Below are 20782 nucleotides of genomic sequence, written 5' to 3' on the forward strand. Positions count from 1 at the left end.
TACCTCATGCTCGATCCCTCCCCTCAGCCCAGGGGTTTCCTCCACTTTCCAACAGACTGCATGGACTCTGCGGCTTTACTATAAACAGCACCCATTATTCCAGCTGGAGCCCAAATCTATTTATATATTCAGTCAGAGGAAATAGACATCACGAGCTAAACTAGCATTTATTTCCCATCCCCTAATTGCCCCGAGGGCAGTTGAGTCAACAATATTGCTGTAGGTCTTCTGTCTCTCGCTCTTACTTTCTTCCTCCCCAGTGTCTATTATATTTCACTCTGTATTGTGTAACATTACGGTGCGTTTGTTTTTGGTGTACCGATGGTCTTTGCTCCATTGCCATGTCTTTGCCAGATGGGAGTTTGGAACACTTTCGAGAAGCATGTCAAAGGAAATCTTAGGGTCTTTGTGTGTGTATGATGAACGCTGCAGAATCCTAAACAAGTGTAAGTGTTAATATTTGTTGTGTTACAGACCTCACTTCCCATTCTGCAGAATCCTGCTTCAAAACTCATCCAGGCATTCCTGGGATCCTTAAGGAAGGAGAGACTTTATCATGCACCTTGCTTCATCATCAAGTGAGTGCAAGATTTCACAGAACCTCATTTAATTGCATTTGAAAAAGGATTGGCTACACTTCTTTCACATTTGTTTGATCTTCTGTTTGTATGAGACTGGCTCTTGGTGCAATTAGCTTTGAGCAGGGAAACCTCTGTTCAAGTGCCAATTGCTTTCCAGTTCCTCTCACTGCTGCTCCCCACATCCCTGCCACATTCGGTTTGATTTGATTGTGTTTTTTCAGCGTTGGTTTAGGAATAACCCCCTGTCCTTATTTTCCCTTTACTCATTTATGTGATTTGGGTGTTGCTGGTGAAACCAGCATTCATTATCCCTCCCTAATTACCCTCAAACTAGGTGGCTAGGTGGGTTAACCATAGGCAATTCAGGTTTACGAGGATAGGCTAGGTGGATGGGTTCTGTAAATACCCACAAGATACAATTGTTCTCAAAGCTCAATTTTAACTGTATTTGAACATAGAATATTTCAGTGCAGTACAGCCCCTTTGGCCCTTGGTGTTGTGCTGACCTGTGAAACCAATCTGAAGCCCATCTAACCTATACTATCCCATTTTCACCCATTTGTTTATCCAATGACCATTTAAATGCTCATAAAGTTGGCAAGTCTACCACTGTTAGAGGCAGGGTGTTCCATGTCCTTCTTAGTCTCTGAGTAAAGAACCTAAGTCTGACATCTGTCCTATATCTATCACCCCTCAGTTTGAAGCTATATCCCCTCGTGCTAGCCATCACCATCCAAGGAAAGTGGCTCTCCCTGTCCACCCTATCTAACCCTCTGATTGTCTTGTATGCCTCTATTCAGTCACTTCTTAACCTTTTTCTCTCTAAGGAAAACAGCCTCAAGTCCCTCAGCCTTTCCCCATAAGACCTTCCCTCCATACCTGGTAAGACCCTGGTAAATCTCCTCTGAACCCTTTCCAAAGCTTCCACATCCTTCCTATAATGCGGCAACCAGAACTGTACACAATACTCTAGGTGCCGCCACACCAGAGTTTTGTACAGCTGCAGCATGACCTCATGGCTCTGGAACTCAATTCCTCTACTATGAAAAGCTAACACACCATATGCCTTGTTAACAACTCCATCAACCTGGGTGGCAACTTCCAGGGATCTATGTACATGGACACCGAGGTCTCTCTGCTCATCTACACTACCAATAATCCTACCATTAGCCCAGTACTCTGCATACTTGTTACTCCTTCCAGAGTGAATCACTTTACACTTTTCTGCATTAAACTTCATTTGCCACCTCTCAGCCCAGCGCTGCAGCTTATCTATGTCCCTCTGTAATCTGCAACATCCTTCCACACTGTGCACAACTCACTGACTTTAGTATCATCCGCAAATTTACTAACCCATCCTTCTACGCCTTCATCCAGGGCATTTAAAAAAAATAACAAACAGCAGTGGACCCAAAACAGATCCTTGCAGTACACCACTAGTAACTAAACTCCAGGATGAACATTTTCCATCAACCACCACCCTCTGCCTTCTTACAGCTAGCCAATTTCTGATCCAAACTGCAAAATCGCCCTCAATCCAATCGCCCTCCATATTTTCTGTAATGTTGTGGGTCTGGAGTCACATATAGTCAAGATTAGAGTGGTGCTGGAAAAGCACAGCAGGCCAGGCAGCATCCCAGGAGCAGGAAAAATCTAATCCTGACTCTGATCTCCAGCATCTGCAGTCCTCACTTTCGCCTGGAGTCACATATAGGCCAGACCAGGTAAACAGGTCCCAAAGGCTTCCCCAAAGGCTAGTTAGTAAACCTGTTGGGTGCTTACAACAATTATTATTGGTTACATCATTGCCATGAGGCTAATTTCTTTTAATTCCATATTTTACTATCTGCCATGGTGGGATTTGTATCCACATCACCAGAACATTCACCTGTGTCTATGGATTAACTAGTCCATGACATTACCAAGGTACCACCACCTCCTTGCACCTTGTGTGCTTCTGTGCTGTGAATTCGAGTTATGTATGTGCAAATGCTGGGATTATACTCCCTAGGAGAGGCCATATCAAGATATCATAGAGCATGGTGGCTCAGTGGTTAGCACTGCTGCCTCACAGTGCCAGGGACCTGGGTTTGATTCCACCCTCAGGTGTGTGGTCTGTGTGGAGTTTGCACATTTTGTCCATGTCTGTGTGGGTTTCCTCCGGGTGCTCTGGTTTCCTCCCACAGTACAGATGCGCAGGATTGGTGGATTGGCCGTGCTAAATTACCCGTTGTGTCTAGGGATATGTAGGCTAGGTGGTTAGCCATAGGAAATTCAGGTATAGGGTAGGTGGATGGGTGTAGGTCGGATGTTCTTCAGAGGGTTGATGTAGATTTGTTGGTCCGAATGGCCTGTTTCCACACTGTAGGGATTCTATGGGGGTTTTCAAAATCTTGTCTGCCATTCACAGTGTAATGAACTGGATGGTTGAGTAACCAGGGCATGCAGGTTTAAGGTAATTAGCAGAAGACATTTTTTTAATACAAGACTCTTGATTAAACTTAAAATATAAGCTATAGCTCTTAATTTAACCTGGGGCAATGTGTTGGAGAGGAATAAGACAGTGTTATTTTCTGGATCTGTAGATTGTGAAGGAGCAAAAATGGGCTTTGCAGTGAGATGTACTTCTTGTCAGATGTGAGAGTTTAAAGAGAGTTTAAGGGTTACTGTGGATTGTATCTGCCATAAATACTGTTGGATGCGAATCTTATCAGATCGAGTGGATCGGTTGGAGAGACAGATAGAAGCGATGAGGAATTTGAAACAGCAACAGTATGTGATGGGGGACAATTATAGGAAGGGGGACAATTCTCAGATAAAGTCACATAGATGGGTTAACTCCAGGAAGGGTAAGAGAGGTCGGCACCTAGAGCAGGAGTCTTTTATGGATATGCCCATTTCAAACAGGTATGCTGTTTTGGAAAATATAGGGGGTGATGGATTTTCAGGGGAACGTAGCACGAACAGCCAAGTTTCTGGTATTGAGACTGGCTCTAATGCAATGAGGGGTATGTCAGCTTGGAAGAGATCAGTTGTGTTAGGGGATTCTGTAGTCTGAGGTACAGACAGATGTTCCTGTTGCCAGCAGAGAAAAAACAGAACAGTGTGTTGTTTCCCTGGTGCCAGGATCAAGGATGTCTCAGAGAGGGTGCAGAAAGTTCTCGCGGGGGAGAGGGGCCAGCAAGAGGTCATTGTCCACATTGGAACCAACGATACAGGAAGGGAAAAGATTGAGATTCTGAAGGGAGATTACAGAGAGTTAGGCAGAAATTTAAAAAGGAGGTCCTCAAGGGTAGTAATATCTGGATTACTCCCGGTGCTATGAGCTAGTGAGGGCAGGAATAGGAGGATAGAGCAGATGAATGGATGGCTGAGGAGCTGGTGTATGGGAGAAGGATTCACATTTCTGGATCATTGGAATCTCTTTTGGGGTAGAAGTGACCTGTACAAGAAGGACAGATTGCACCTAAATTGGAAGGGGACTAATATACTGGCAGGGAAATTTGCTCGGACTGCTTGGGAGGATTTAAACTAGTAAGGTGGGGTCGGGGGAGGGGTGGGGGGGGAAGGGGTGGGACCCAGGGAGATAGTGAGGAAAGAGATCAATTTGAGATGGGTACAGCTGAGAACAGAAGTGAGTCAAACAGTCAGATAAGGCAGGGACAAGGTTGGACTAATAAATTAAACTGCATTTATTTCAATGCATGGGGCCTAACAGGGAAGGCAAATGAACTTGGGGCATGGTTAGGAACATGGGACTGGGATATCATAGCAATTACAGAAACATGGCTCAGGGATGGGCAGGACTGGCAGCTTAATGTTCCAGGATACAAATGCTACAGGAAGGATAGAAAGGGAGGCAAGAGAGGAGGGGGAATGCTGAGGGAGGATATTCCCGGAATTACATCCAGGGAAGTTATTTGGGTGGAACTGAGAAATAAGAAAGGGATGATCACCTTATTGGGATTGTATTATACCCCCCTAATAGTCAGAGAGAAACTGAGAAACAAACTTGTAAGGAGATCTCAGCTATCTGTAAGAATAATAGGGTAGTTATGGTAGGGGATTTTAACTTTTCAAACATCGACTGGGACTGCCATAGCATTAAGGGTTTAGATGGAGAGGAATCTCTTAAGTGCGTACAAGACAATTTTCTGATTCAGTATGTGGATGTACCTACTAGAGAAGGTGCAAAACTTGACCTACTCTTGGGAAATAAGGCAGGGCAGGTGACTGAGGTGTGAGTGGGGGAGCACTTTGGGGCCAATGACCATAATTCTATTAATTTTAAAATCGTGATGGAAAAGGATAGACCAGATCTAAAAGTTGGAGTTCTAAATTGGAGAAAGGCCAATTTTGACGGTATTAGGCAAGAACTTTTGAAAGCTGATTGGAGGCAGATGTTCGCAGGTAAAGGGACGGCTGGGAAATGGGAAGCCTTCAGAAATGAGATAACAAGAATCCAGAGAAAGTATATTCCTGTCAGGGTGAAAGGGAAGGCTGGTAGGTATAGGGAATGTTGGATGACTAAAGAAATTGAGGGTTTGGTTAAGAAAAAGAAGGAAGCATATGTCAGGTTTAGACAGGATAGATCGAGTGAATCCTTAGAAGAGTATAACGGAAGAGTATTAAGAAATCAGGAGGGCAAAACGGGGACATGAGATAGCTTTGGCAAATAAAATTAAGGAGAATCCAAAGGGGTTTTACAAATATATTAAGGACAAAAGACTGTATATAGACTGTAGAGAAATAGATGGTGACATCTTGCAAGATGTCCAGATTACAGAGGAGGAAGTGCTGGATGACGTGAAATGGTTAAAGGTGGATAAATCCCCAGGACCCGATCAGGTGTACCCTAGAACTCTGTGGGAAGCTAGAGAAGTGATTGCTGGGCCTCTTGCTGAGATATTTGTATCATCGATAGTCACAGGTGAGGTGCCGGAAGACTGCAGGTTGGCAAATGTGGTGTCACTGTTTAAAAAGGGTGGTAAAGACAAGCCAGGGAACTATAGACCAGTGAGTCTGACGTCAGTGGTGGGCAAGTTGTTGGAGGGAATCCTGGGGGAAAGGATGTACATGTATTTGGAAAGGCAAGGACTGATTAGGGATAGTTAACATGGCTTTGTGCATAGGAAATCATGTCTCACAAACTTGATTGAGTTTTTTGAAGAAGTAACAAAGAGAATTAAGGAGGATAGAGCAGTAGATGTGATCTATATGGACTTCAGTAAGGTGTTCGACAAGGTCCCCCATGGGAGACTGATTAGCAAGGTTAGATCTCATGGAATACAGGGAGAACTAGCCATTTGGATACAGAACTGGCTCAAAGGTAGAAGACAGAGGGTGGTGGTGGAGGGTTGTTTTTCAGACTGGAGGCCTGTGACCAGTGGAATGCCACAAGGATCGGTGCTGGGGTCCTCTACTTTTTGTCATTTACATAAATGATTTGGATGCGAGCATGAGAGGTACAGTTTGTAAATTTGCAGATGACACCAAAATTGAAGGTGTAGTGGACAGCGAAGAGGGTTACCTCAGATTACAACAGGATCTGGACCAGATGGGCCAATGGGCTGAGAAGTGGCAGATGGAGTTTAATTCAGATAAATGCGAGGTGCTGCATTTTGGGAAAGCAAATCTTAGCAGGACTTATACACTTAATGGTAAGGTCCTAGGGAGTGTTGCTGAACAAAGAGACCTTGGAGTGCAGGTTCATAGCTCCTTGAAAGTGGAGTAGCAGGTAGATAGGATAGTGAAGACGGCATTTGGTATGCTATCCTTTATTGATCAGAGTATTGAGTACAGGAGTTGGGAGGTCATGTTGCAGCTGTACATGACCACTGTTGGTTAGGCCACTGTTGGAATATTGTGTGCAATTCTTGTCTCCTTCTTATTGGAAAGATGTTGTGAAACTTGAAAGGGTTCAGAAAAGATTTACAAGGATGTTGCCAGGGTTGGAGGATTTGAGCAACAGAGAGAGGCTGAACAGGCTGGGGCTGTTTTCCCTGGAGCATCGGAGGCTGAGGGGTGACCTTATAGAGGTTTACAAAGTTATGAGGGGCATGGATAGGGTAAATAGACAAGGTCTTTTCCCTGGGATCGGGGAGTCCAAAACTAGAGGGCACAGGTTTAAGGTGAGAGGGGAAAGATATAAAAGAGACCTAAGGGGCAACTTTTTCAAGCAGAGGGTGGTACGTGTATGGAATGAGCTGCCAGAGGATGTGGTGGAGGCTGGTACAATTGCAACATTCAAGAGGCATTTGGATGGGTATATGAATAGGAAGGGTTTGAAGGATATGGGCCGGGTGCTGGCAGGTGGGACTAGGTTGGGTTGGGATGTCTGGTCAGCATGGATAGGTTGGACCGAAGGGTCTGTTTCCATGCTGTACATCTCTATGACTCTATGACTTATGCAATGCACAAAGGGCAATGATAGTAGATCCAGCAGTAACTTTCAAAAGGGACTTGATAAACATTTGAAAAGAAAAGAAATCTGGGGCAATGGGGAAAAGTGGAGCAATGGAGCTAAATGGATAATTGTGGTACAGAGCAGGTGCAGGCATAATAGACTCAAGGTAATTTATGCAGTTTCTGGATTAGTGGTGCTGGAAGAGCACAGCAGTTCAGGCAGCATCCAAGTAGCTCGGATGCTGCCTGAACTGCTGTGCTCTTCCAGCACCACTAATCCAGAATCTGGTTTCCAGCATCTGCAGTCATTGTTTTTACCGAGTAATTTATGCAGTGCCTTTAATGTAGGAAACTATCACAAGATGGTTTCAGAAGTATTCCTAAATGATGATTGTCAAGTTCTGGGGCTGTGAGAAATTCCCAAGTATCCTCTGGGGAACAACAATATATAATTTCTGCCTTGATTGATTCTGTTGATCTCTCTTCTTTTCTAGGGATGACAGTACCTCACGGTCTGTGTTCATTAAGCGCCTGGTCGATGATCGCACTGAGACAGCAATGTCATACTATGAGTTTCTGCTCCATCTGAAGGAACGGGTGTGTAAGTGATGTGCTTTTCCCTAATTCCCACCACAGGAAACAAGTCAAAGAGGACTGTTGGAAAGTGCCCCCTCAAGTAGCATTGGTCCTTTTAAAAAAAAGATGTACTTCTTCATTTATTCTGTTGGAATTACACTCTCCAGGGAAGTTCAGAAATAAAATGCTGGGAATGTACGCACAAGAGGTCCCTTAGTTTCTGTTAATTGGAAAGACAAATTAGCTCCTCATCCAAACTGCAACCCTCGTGCGGAGAACAATACCAGGTCAAGTGTGAAATCTTCAAACCCATCACCTCCTCAGCAACAGAATGAGTCTTGTGTTCATCATGTCCAAAGAAATTGCTGGAAAGTCGGAATGAGTTGAACTGTGTGTTTATGGCTGCTTTGATGATCAGGTCATCGTCTCTGGAGACTGCACTGATGTGCTTATTTGGGATTGAATGTATACATTTTCTGTGTTTATATTGCTCTCGCCCACTCACTGCACTTTTCTCAAGAAATAATCATTCTTTAAGCAGCATGCTCTGCTGTAGTTTCAGTCATGATTTCTGATTAAGTAGATTGTTTCGCTAAAATATGTGGAGAATCAGTTTGATTTGATGTTCTTTAGTCTTTCCTGTCAAATTGACTCTGCTGTTTGATGTAGAGCAGATTCTGCCTGCAGTAAACCATGCACAGCCTCCATCTCATAGCAGTCGGCACACACTCTGTCTAGTCCAGTGCTTTCCAAACTTTTCCCATGATGACCCTGTTTTTTTTTGGTCAAGAGCTCTTGGTGAAATCGATGAGTTGGGAGAATGCAGGGGTGTTGGTGTAATGGTGGATGTTGGTGATGAGGTGAGAGGTTTTATGAAAGTTTTGGTTGGGGGTAGGGAAGGGGGTGTCCACAAGCATGTGTGAGCAGGGGCCTGTTTGTTAGAACCTCAGCTGGTCAGAACTCAGTGGGGGCTCCTCAGGACTTGCCATCCCAAACTCTCAGCTGGATGCCTCCATCCTTACTTTGGGTAACCCTGGTCCAACGCTCCAGGGAAAACAGCCCCAGCCCGTTCAGCCTCAGCCTGTAGCTCAAATCCTCCAACCCTAGCAACATCCTTCTAAATCTTTTCTGAACCCTTTCAAGTTTCACAATATCCTTCTGATAGGGAGGAGACCAGAATTGCACACAATATTACAAAAGTGGTCTAACCAATGTCCTGTACAGCTGCAACATGACCTCCCAACTCCTATACTTAGTGCTCTGACCAATAAGGGAAAGCACACCAAACGCCTCCTTCACTATCTTATCTACCTGCGAGTCCACTTTCAAGGAGCTATGAACCTGCACTCCAAGGTCTCTTTGTTCAGCATCGATGAAGCAGCTCAAGACACTTCCCTGAGTAACTCCTTCAGAGATGTCCTGGAGCTGAGATGACCAACCTCCAACAACCGCAACCACCTTCCTATGTGTCAGGTATGACTCCAACCAGGGGAGAGTTTGCCCCCTGATACGCATTAATTCCAGTTTTGCCAGGGTGCCTTGGTGCCACACTCAGTCGAATTCAGCCTTGATGTCAAGAGCTGTCGCTGTCATCTCAATTCTGGAATTCAGCTCTTTTGGCCAAGTTTGAACCAGGTAACGAGGTCAGGAGCTGCCCCGGCATAACCCAAACTGAGTAGATGCTGCTTGATTGCATTGTTGATCATTTCTTCCATCACTTTAGTGAGGGCGCGGTAATTGACTGGGTTGGGTTTATCCTGCTTTTTGTTTAGACGACATACCTGGCAATTTCCCACGTTGTTGGGTAGATGCCAGTGTTGTAATTGTACTTGCTAAGGGAGTGGCAAGTTGTGGAGCACAAGTCTTCAGTGTTAATGGCAGAATGTTGTCAGGGCCCATCCACTGCCTCCAACTGTTTCTTGATATCACGTGGACTGAATCAAATTGGCTGAAGGCTAGTATCTGTGATGCTGAAAGAGACTGTGATGGATCATCTACTCAGCACTTCTGGCTGAAGATTGCTGTGAATACTGCAGCCCTACCTTTTGCACTAATGTGTTGCGCTCTTCCATTATTGAGGGTGGGGATATCTGAGGCTGGGCATATTTACCATGGCTAGTCCACCAAACCTACACGTTGGACTGTTGGAGGAAACAGAGCATCCATCAGAAAGCGGGGAGAATGTGCAAACTCCACACAAATAGTCGCCCGAGGCTGGACTGGAACCTGGGTCCTTGACATTGTGAGCAGTGAGCAACGTTACCCATACTGACTGGGATTTAATTGTTGACTAACAAAAACATGGGGATCACTTGCAGTATTTCTCTTTATGGGACCTGGTTGGCTGCGACATCTGATAAACGATTGACTGCATAGCCCATGTGGGACAGACCCTTAAATCAAGGAAAGTATGGTATAACCTGGATATCCGAAACATTAACTCGATAGAACTGCTGAGATTTTGTGTTTGTGTTTTTGTTAGTTTTAGCTGTAGAAAACCAGATATATTGAAATATCAATTTCTTTTTATGATCATCTCCATAACAATTGTTTGGGTCAGGAGCAGTAGCATACCACTCAGTCTCCCCACTTTCTTATGTCTCACAGTTAGTATGCAGTATATCTTTAATAAGGAAGGTGATGACATGATAATGCCATTGGATTTGTGATTCAGAATCTTTGACGAATGTGGCTTCAAATTCCAATGCTGATGGTGAAACTTGAAATAAAACTGAGTCAAATTGCAGCCATATAGCTTTTTCTTGTGTTTTACAACTTATTTGGTTCACCAATGCTCCTCAGGGAAGGGAATCTGCCATGCGTATCGGAGATGACCTACATCTGACTCCAGACCACAACAATGTGGTTGATTCTTCAGGACAGGCAATACATGCTGGCCCAGTCAGTGACACTGAAATCCCATCGATGAATCAACAAAAATAAATTACATTGTCACTGTAACTCAGCGTGTGAGGTCTTGGTTCCCATCTTAACTGGGGCCTTTAGAAGCGTGACACGCTGATGGAAGCATGCTACTCTTGGTAACTGAATAGGTTAGATCAAGTGCTGCATGTGATAGTAGCATATGTACAGACAGAGTTGTGATAAGTGTCCATTGAAACAGGAACTAAAATAGTTATTGCTTCATCAAATCTGGATACCCTGCTCACATCATGGTGGCTGATCACCCTCAGAGCTGCTCCACTATCAATAAGCTCTTGCCTGATCTGATTGCAACCTGAAGTTCATGTTCCTGCCTATCCCCGATAACCTTGACCCCCCATGCCAACAATTGTTTATTACCAGCAATCCATCCACCCCACCTGAAAATGTTCATAGACTCTGTTCCATTGCCGTTTTAGGAAGCAAGCTCTCAAGAAAGTTATTTTTTCACTGACCAAGAGCAGCTAATTTCAGGAATTGTGGGTAGTCCTGTAGCACATCGAGGAACCTTTGGATTAACCAATAGTGGCAACATTGAAGAGAGGTCAGGTGAGCTCATTAAGTATTGGATGATGAAGCATTAAATTGATCAGAATGTTCAGTCATTTCTGATGTTTGTCAATGCTACACAGCTCCTAAGTGAGAGAGCTGGTCCACTCCACTGACCTCATTTTAAGAATCATCAATCTGTGCAATTTGTAATTTATATAGAATTTATAATTTAATCTTTAAAGTACCTTCCAAGATCAGTATATCTTTGCTGAATCCAGAACAGAATGCAGTTCTCCAAATGAGTTCTGACCAAATCAAACGTCTCTGATAGGTTCAATCTGCAATTAGAAACCAGATAGAGTAACTTGTTACTCCTAGGAGAAAGTGAGGATTGCAGATGCTGGAGATCAGAGTCAAAAAATGTGGTGCTGGAAAAGCACAGCCGGTCAGGCATCATCCGAGGAGCAGCAGAGTCGAAGTTTTGAGCATTAAGCTCTTCATCAGGAAGATGCTGTCGGACTGGCTGTGCTTTTCCAGCACCACACATTTTAACTTGTTACTCCTGTTGTATAACACATTGATGCTACTGGTGACTTGAGGTTGGGGAGTTTGGGGTAGAATGCTGAGGTATTAGGCAGTAGGGTCTCGCAAGGATGCCTGAGGCTAAATGGAACTAGGAAACAGACGATGGCCTATATGTTAATGAGGGAATAATTTGTTGAGAACTTGAATTGGCATATACATTTTGCAATAATATATAATGTATGTGCGTCTCTGTATTGGGAACATGCAGTCAGTGGGGTTGGAATTGGTATGTCAGTTGGAATAAAACTGGAAAAGTATATGCCTGGATTCTGACTAATATTTAACCTTTAGGGAAGACAGTGACAGAAAGGTAGTGACACTGACTAGTAATCGAGGCCAGGCAGCATCCGAGGAGCAGGAGAATCGATGATTCTGGCATGATCCCTTCATCAGGAATCCAGAGTGATGGGTTCAATTGCCACAGCAGCAGATGGTGAAATTTGAATTCAGTACAAAAAATATTTGGAATTAATAGTCTGGTGTAACGACTTTCAATTATCATAAAGATCCTAATCCATCAACACTGTTCTTTAGGAAAGAAAATCTGTCATCCTCACCTGGTCTGGAACATGGTTGACCCTTATAGAGAGCCACTCTGTTCAAAGGCCACAAATGTAGTGATGATCACATTGCAAGCAAGAACAAAGAAAAACAAAGTGGCCACCAATTCTCCTTCCTGTGGTCATCTAAGGAGCTGTTCAGTAGTTTGTGGTGTAGGTTGGACCATGAATAAGTCTCAGCCGAAGAGGCACATGTCTTTCATAACAAAATTTGGTTAATCTTAATCATTTTAATCATATATACACTTATAGTAACTGATTGGCTCATTAACTACTACTAACAAGAGGTATAGTCATAGTCATAGAGATGTGCAGCATGGAAACAGACCCTTTGGTCCAACCTGTCCATGCTGACCAGATATCCCAACCCAATCTAGACCCACCTGCCAGCACGGCCCATATCCCTCCAAACCCTTCCTATTCATATACCCATCCAAATGCCTCTTAAATGTTGCAATTGTACCTGACACCGCCACTTCCTCTGGCAGCTCATTCCATACATGTACCACCCTCTGCATTTACTAGATAGTTGTGTTTCCATGAGGGGACTGTGCCATCATACCCAGAGGTTTTGTGTTGTTATTAAATGGGGCAGAGCTTAGAATTGTTCAAATATTAACTCGTTCAGAACCATTACCTTACACAACAATTCCAAGCTTTACAAAAACACATGGTGGTATAATTTATTTCACATACACACACATAACAGAATAAATGTAATGGGTGGGACATCCAGGACAAAATCACAAGATTGTTTCAGTGCAGAAGGTTGCTGTTCAATCCATTGTGCCTGCACCAGCTCTGCAAACAAGCATCATTGCCTTGTGTCCTGCCTTTTCCTCATATCTCTGCAGACTACTTCTATCCAAGTAATCATCTAATTCCTTCTTGAATGCATCGATTGAATCTACATCCACAACTTTCAGGCAAACCTTTGACATTTCTAAGTGTGATTGGAATGTTGGACTGTTAAGGGATAGTCAGTAAATGTTCAGTTTTTACAAAACTCTCATTCACTGTAATCAAAGCTCAATAACATTGTTTGTTAACTGTAATTTTTATTTCTCTGATCGTTATAACTGTCTAGAATAGAATTTCCCAGAGTAGGAGTCAGGATCCCACACAGACGGAAATTCTACGTTCTGAGGCAGCAGTGGAATTCTGACCAAGTTATAACAGGTCCCTGTCGAACAGATAACCTTTCCTCCCACAGGCCCCCTCATCTCACAATTCTCACTGAGGAATTTTCAAGCTTCAAGTTGGCATCATAATGGGAAAATGTGAAGTTCTGGCTTGGGAATAAGTTGCAGTTACACCATATGCTCTGTTGCAACACAGTGCCATTGAGTGGCTGGAATCGAATGTCTCATTATCTGATGAATTGGATTGGTGAAGTATCTCATTTTTTAAAAGGATTTTCTGCTGTCAATCGAACATCCATAGAGAGCAATGCAACATTTATAAAGTGAAATAAAAGTAGATCAGGAAATAGCAATATGACGTTGTCAGCTTTTATTCTGAATGTGCAACAGAAATCCGTACTTCTCCAATTTGCGTCTTCTAGTTCCATAAACATGAAGCATCCTTTCCTAAATCTCTACATCTCAAAGGTTTGGAGGGATATGGGCCGGGTGCTGGCAGGTGGGACTAGATTGGTTGGGATATCTGGTTGGCATGGATGGGTTGGACTGAAGGGTCTGTTTCCATGCTGTACATCTCTATGACTCTATGACTCTTCTCCTTTAGGATGCTGCTTCAAAAAAAACCTCCTTTGACCATAATGTACCTGTGAAAAGTCTTGAGATGTTTTATTATGTAAGGTTGTGTTGTTGAATGTTATACATTGCACCATCCAATTCAACTTTCCAAGTCAAAATTGTCAGCATATAATGTGTACTCAGGGGTGCAATGGTAGTGCCTCTCCCTCTAAGCGAGAAGGCTCATGTTCAAATTTATTTCCTTATACAACAATGCTAATAACGCAGCCTCTGGATGAAGAAACAGTTGTTTCATGACACAGTCCCTTCATGGAAACACAATTGTCTTTTCTACCTCTTGATAGTAGTAGTTTATGAGCCAATGAGTTACTGGAGTTATATATGTTATCTGATATGCCTAGATGAGTTATAATAGATAGAAAATTACAGCACAGAAGTAAGTCATTCAACCACTGTGCCTCTGACAATTCTTTGGACTCATTTAGAATCTCTTTCAATGTGAAATCTGTGTCCTTTGGTTACTGAACTTTCAGGTGGAATCTAAAACCAGCAAACATTAGACATCTGAAGCAAAATGTGGGGAACACTGACATTGCACAGTAGGAAATACACCATTGAAACAAAATCAAATGATTTTATAATGGAATTGAGTATTTATAAAAGGAACGGGAGGCGTGAAATAAGGAAGGTATCTCCTTGTGAAGCAATCTGCACTCGACTTTCTATAAAGAGAACAAATAAATAGGATTGTGCTGATGGCTGAGGTGACCTTTGAAAAGAAGTGGAAGCTCTAGGTGGAGATGGCAAGGGCATGAAGACCTTTAACAGATCTGATTTCAGATTTATTCAGCAATAATCCCACAGGAATTTATACTCCACCCACAGTTTTATAGAAAGCCTAATAAGGTTGCCTTGCCAATGGTTGTGGTGGTTCCTTTCCTGTTCTGAATCATTCATTGATCCTAATGGGGACGTGGCAAACATCAATGGAATGTAGCAAACAATACTGCTGTCGATGCCCCACCCCTTGCTTCCCGGGGATTGGACCGTCGCCTCCAGGTACGCGAACCGATTGGCTTCTACGCTCCCATTGTTTCATCTGTGCGACATTGATTGGCTCAGAGTGATGTCAATCATAGCCTTCCCCCCATCGACGATTGGTCTTCCCTCTCGGTCCGCCCCCCTCCAATGTGGACGGGATTGGTGGAGAAGGTGCAGGCTGATTGGCTGGGACTGGCTGTCAATCGGACGGGTCAGGCCGGCGGTACCAGGACCCCGCCCACTTCGCCTATGCCACGCCCCTTGCAAGGTGGCCCACCCCTTTTCCCGTCGGAGACCAAGAGGCTGCAGATGCTGGAGTCCAAAGTGGACAGGCAGGAGGCTGGGACAACTGAGCAATCCTGGCAGCATCAAAAGTATAAAAGACGTGGCTTGGCTGGTGGTGAGAAGGGCTCTGCCTGTGAGATCCTTTATGCACGCCCGGACTCTCTGCCGCACCGCACGCTGCCCTCGAAGTGGCTGCGGGGGGGACGAGACTGTCACACACCTCCTTCTGGAATGTGCCTATGCAGAGGAAGTCTGGAGAGGAATGCAGTGGTGCTTGTCGAGGTTCGTCCCGAGCAGCGCCGTGACGCGGGACTCCGTGCTCTACGGCCTGTTCCCCGGGACTCACACCGAGACGAACATTAACTGCGCCTGGAGGATCATCAACTTGGTGAAGGACGCTCTCTGGGCGGTCCGAAACCTGTTGATCTTCCAGCTGAAGGAGTTGACCCCGACCGAGTGTTGCAGACTGGCACATTCCAAGGTCCAAGACTACGGGCTGAGGGACGCGCTGAAGCTTGGGACAGCTGCCACCAAGGCGCGGTGGGGAAAGACCACCGTGTAAGATCGGCCTGCCTAAAGAAGAACAGGGGGCCCATGTGGACGTTTTCTTGGGCTCTGCTGATGCCTCAGCCAAATATATGTATATGTACAAGATTGAAAAATGCACAGGATTGTAAATGACAAGGATAAATTCGAATCTGTGTTTGTAAATGTGGACATATGTATTGCATGATCCAATGTACAGACCATCAAATCATTTTATGAATAAAGTATATTTTTGATATAAAAAAAAGCATCAAAAGTGTAACCCTTCTACCAGCTTCCTGCTTGTCTACTCCCTTTCCCGTAGCACCTCATGGGCCCATCCCTCCCTAGACACTTCCACCATGGCACCACCCCTCCCTAGACCCCACCCATTTCACCTCTGGCTCCTCCCCTCTCAAGACCCCGCCCTCCTGCCATCTGACCCCACCCCCTGGCCCCACCCTTCCATAGACCCCACCCAGCCCCTGGCCCCACCCTTCCATAGACCCCACCCACCCCCTGGCCCCACCCTTCCATAGACCCCACCCACTCCCCCTGGCCTCACCCTTCCATAGACCCCATCCACACCCCTGGCCCCACCCCTCTCAAGACCCTTCCAGTTTACCTGTGGACTCTTCTCTCCCTTGACCCCAACTCCTTACCCGTGGCTCCTGCCCTCCACTTTAAACCTTGTTCTTACCCCTCCCTCGACCCCATTTTTTTAATCCCGGCCCCCTCCCCTTTCTATGCTCACACCCACTTATACTCTTGCACCATCCCTCCCCTGTGCCTTCCTACTTACCCTCTCTCCCCACCCCAACCCAACCCACTGACTCCTTGGCCCTATCCCTAACCCTCCCTTTCCCCGCCCCATTCTTATTGCCCAGTGCCCTTCATAAATACCCTGCCTCTCCTGCCCTCTTCACTGTGTCCCTGCCCCTCCCCTGCCATGACCTTTTCTTGGCCACACACGTTCATCTATGGAACCGCCATCACCCCTGATCCCATCCTATACTTCATCATCCCCACTACCCCCACCCCTGACACCAGCTTTTCCACTACATTACCTCCCCTGGCACCACTGAAATAAACCAAAAAACTACAGATGCTGGAAATGAGAAAGAAATAAAAAAGTTGCTGAAGGAACTCAGCAAGTCATATGGCACAGAAACAGAGCCATCATCCAAACCTGTCCATACTTGAACTGGTCCTATTTGTCTGCCATCTTTTACCTTGTTTAATCTCTACAGTTTGAGTTTTAGACAGCAGCCTTCCATCCATGGACTCCATCTGGATGTCTCATTGCAGTGGTAAGGCTGCTAACGTCATCAAAGACCCCCTCCCACCACGTAATGCTCCCTTGTAACCTCTTCCATTTGGCAGAAGATGCAGAAGCTTGAACACAAGTACCAACAGTTTCAAGAACAGCTTTTTCTCTGCTGTTATTGGAGTGCTGAATTAACTGAGTCGAGAATGGACTCTCTAATTTCAAATAACATTAATCTTGTTTTGCACACCTCCTGTACAGTTGTAACCTGTATGTTTTGCTTTATCTAAGTACCTCTATGTCCTGGTTTGCTATGATCTACCTGTACTGCTCACAAAACAAAGCTTTTCACTGGACTTAGATACACCTGACTACAATAAATCAAATCAAAAGCAGGAACTCCAAAATCTGATTTGAGTATAAGGTAGCTGATCATTTATGTGGCCAAACCAGAAGTTTATGGAAAGCCTCAACAGTTCTAGTAGCTTCTGTGAAGAAAAATCAGAGTTAGTGTTTTAGGTCCAGTTATACGTTCCCAGAACTGATGGTAGCTAGGAAAATGTCAGTTTAAAAACTGAAAGAATCATGGATGCTGTAAATCAGAAACAAAAACAGAAGTTGCTCGTTTATATGCAGAAGATAGGATGGGGTGAGGGGGTAAGGAGTGAATGATAGGTTACATTAGATTCCCTCCAGCATGGAAACAGGCCTAACTGCCCAACGAGTCCACAATAGGTGGGGATACATCCCAAAGAGAGAGAAGAACAGTTGGATAGATAAAGGAGTAGATAACAATCTGGCTAGGAGGGTGAATAGCTGTTAATGGAGACTGTTAGTGACTAAATATAGTGTGTATTGGCAAACTATGTGATAGCGGTAGATAATGAGGATTACAGATGCTGAAATGCATAGGAGGCGGGAAGAACACAGCAAGCCAGGCAGCATCAGGAGGTGAAAGTGATGCTGGAGATGAGATGCTGATGATTCCTGCTGAAGGGCTCCTGCCCGAAATGTTGATTTTCCTGCTCCTCAGATGCTGCCTAACCTGCTGTGCATTTCCAGCACCACTCTAACATTGACTCAGCATCAGGAGGTGGACAGATCAATGTTTTGGGAAGATGCTGCCTGGCTAGCTGTGTTCTTCCAGCCTCCTGTGGATTCCAGCATCTGCAGTTTTTTTTGTCTCTATGGGATAACAGTTTTGATTCAACTGATGATGCGGATGTGCCGGTGTTGGATTGGGGTGGACAAAGTTAAAAATCACACAACACCAGGTCATAATCCGACAGTTTTATGTGGAAGTACAAGCTTTCCTAGCGCTGCTCCTTCGACAGGTAGCAGGTCACAAGCTAGGAGAAAGTGAGGAATGCAGTTGCCGGAGATCAGAATAGAGAGTGCGGTGCTGGGAAAGCACAACAGATCAGGCAGCATCTGAGGAACAGGAGAATCAACTTTTCGGACTAGCTACCTGACGAAGGAGCAACGCTCCGAAAGCTTGTACTTCCAAATAAACCTGTCGGATTATAACCTGGTGTTAAGTGACTTTTAACTTCATTTTAAGTGTTGGGTGAAACACAACCTGGTTCAATCCTAAAGTTAAAAATCACACAACACCAGATTACAGTCCAACAGGTTTAACCTGGTGTTGTGTGATTTTTAACGTTGTACACCTCAGTCCAACAGCGGTATCTCCAAATCATCGTTCAATCTTGGCCTCGCCAAATTGGCAAATTCCCTCCACAGACGCTGCCGGACCCGCTGAGCATCTGCAGCAATTTCTGATTTTGTTTCCTATTTCCCAGCATTGCTCCGCCCCCTGGTATCACCACGCCCACTCCGCGGTCCCGCCCACAGACACGCCCACTCGATCACCACCCACCCCGAGGCACGCCCCCCCCTCCCCAGAGACCGTCAACCCTGCCCCCGCCCCGTGGCCTTGGCCCCGCCCCATGGCCCTGGCCCCGCCCCCCCATCCCGCCCCATGGCCCTGGCCCCGCCCCCCATCCCGCCCCGTGGCCTTGGCCCCGCCCCCTCCCCGCGGTTTGTTCTCCGAGGTTTCTCAAGATGGCGGACGCGGGTCAATTCGCGGAAAACGGCGGCTCCGGGGCGGCCGCCGATGGCTTCGACGGCGCCTTCTACAGCTTCAGCGGCCAGGGGGCGAGCGAGGCTCCGTTCGGTGGCGGAGGCGCCGAGGTGAAAAGCGCGGCGGCCGGAGGAGGCGGCGGCGGCGGCGGCGGCGGCGAGGCCGGCGGCCAGGCCTCGGGTCGCCTGGGGGACGGGAGCCGGGATCAGCAGCAGCAGCAGCAGCAGGCGGCGAGCGCGGCTCCTCCACCGCCGCCTCCCCCGGTGAAGGAAGTGGAAGGCTCAAAGATTAACGCCAGCAAGAATGAGGAGGACGAGGGGTGAGTGGCCCGGGGGTGGGGGATGGAGCAGTGAGAGGGAGGGGAGGGGAGGGGGTTTGTTTTAACTGAGCGCCGAGGCCTGAGGCCTGCGATGCTGCTGACCCGGGGTTGACCCTCGCTGGAGACCCCCAGGTTCTCTGACCCCTGCAGCTTACCCCAGTGCTGGGCTCAGCATAAAGAATCTTTAATTCAATCCCCGCCACCCTCTATTAATCATCCCCCCCCCCCCAGACATTTGATCTCTTTTTGTTTTGTTGGGTAAAGCTGCAGCCCACGACATGCTGCACTGTGACTGGAGCCTGCATTGACAAAGCGCACGCACGCCGCTCCAAAGCTCTGTGGTGATGCCCACAAAGTTCTTTCCCTTTCCTGAGGTGTTGCAGTTTTCGACACGCTGCACCCAGATCCCCCCCCCCCACCCCCCAAAAAATACCTGAGAACAAGTGTGGGCAATGAGTGACACAATCACAGCAGAAAGTGCTGGGGAAACTCAGCAGGTCTGGCCGAGACGTCAGCCCAGTTTCTTTCCCTAGATGCTGTCAGGTGTTCTGAGTTTCCATCAAATCGTTTTTTTTATTCCTCCCAGCATCTGCAGTATTTTGCTTTCAATGGACAGTTCTTGGTTTTGGATTAGAGTGGTACTGGCAAAGCACGGTAGGTCAGGCAGCATCCGGGGAGCAGGAAAATCGACATTTCAGGCAAAAGCCCTTCATCAGAAATTCTTGATTTTGTTTATAGGATAACAGAGCCCTGAAACGCCCCATGACTACCTGACAGATGGCTTCTCTTCTCAGTTGAGAGGAGGTCCCTCTGACAGTGCAGCCTTGGTACAATACTGAACTTTCAGCCTCTATTTTGGACTCTAGGTCTTGACTGGAGTAGGTCCTGAATTCAGAATCTTTTGGCTTGGAGGTGAAGCTGATGAGCTGAGACAAAAATCCAAAAAAACAGTTATGGTTTTCTGCCCTTTCTTCTGCTCCGTAGGTGACAGGTTGTTACCCAGTCATGTTATCTTGTGACAATATGAGACACATTGGTGGAAATGTGTGGTAAAAAGAAAAGGCTAATGTTAGATCTGAAATTATTCCTTTCTTAAATACTGGTGGCTACACTGTACATTTGCAACAACTTTCTATTTTTGATTAATGTGTGGTTATTTTGTAGGACCTTGCAGCACAAAGCTGGCTGCTGTGCCTGTAGTGGTTCTTGAAAGAGTTATCCAATTTTCCTGTTCCCCAACTTGCCCCTGTAGTTCGGCAAATTTTCTATTTCAAATGTTTATCCAGTTGCATTGTGAAAAATTATTCTGAATCTGTTTCAGACCTTGTGGCAGTGTGTTCCAGCGTGGTCAGCAAAAATGTTCATTTCCCCTCTGGTTCTTTTGCTGATTATCTTAAATCCG

The 20782-nt window shown here is 45.7% G+C and overlaps 2 protein-coding genes across 7 annotated transcripts in view; both read left to right on the forward strand.

Annotated features, from left to right (window-relative positions):
• The window catches only part of LOC140484740 (protein transport protein Sec24A-like), a 68904-nt gene extending 58612 nt beyond the window's left edge, over nucleotides 1-10292 (forward strand). For all 4 annotated transcript variants that reach the window (XM_072583532.1, XM_072583536.1, XM_072583533.1 and 1 more), the window contains 2 exons: nucleotides 475-578; nucleotides 7481-10292. In XM_072583532.1, coding sequence (XP_072439633.1) covers nucleotides 475-578; nucleotides 7481-7595 — 219 coding nt within the window. In that variant the 3' untranslated portion in view covers nucleotides 7596-10292. The remainder of the gene's footprint in view (nucleotides 1-474; nucleotides 579-7480) is intronic.
• Nucleotides 10293-19012: 8720 nt separating this feature from the next.
• The window catches only part of LOC140484742 (heterogeneous nuclear ribonucleoprotein D-like), a 33404-nt gene continuing 31634 nt past the window's right edge, over nucleotides 19013-20782 (forward strand). For all 3 annotated transcript variants that reach the window (XR_011962319.1, XM_072583538.1, XM_072583539.1), the window contains exon 1: nucleotides 19013-19380. Coding sequence is in view for 2 of the 3 variants with exons in the window: in XM_072583538.1 (XP_072439639.1) it covers nucleotides 19043-19380 (338 nt within the window). In the remaining variant the exon portion in view is untranslated. The remainder of the gene's footprint in view (nucleotides 19381-20782) is intronic.

Source organism: Chiloscyllium punctatum, chromosome 13 (assembly GCF_047496795.1).
Source record: "Chiloscyllium punctatum isolate Juve2018m chromosome 13, sChiPun1.3, whole genome shotgun sequence".
Taxonomy (NCBI): domain Eukaryota; kingdom Metazoa; phylum Chordata; class Chondrichthyes; order Orectolobiformes; family Hemiscylliidae; genus Chiloscyllium; species Chiloscyllium punctatum.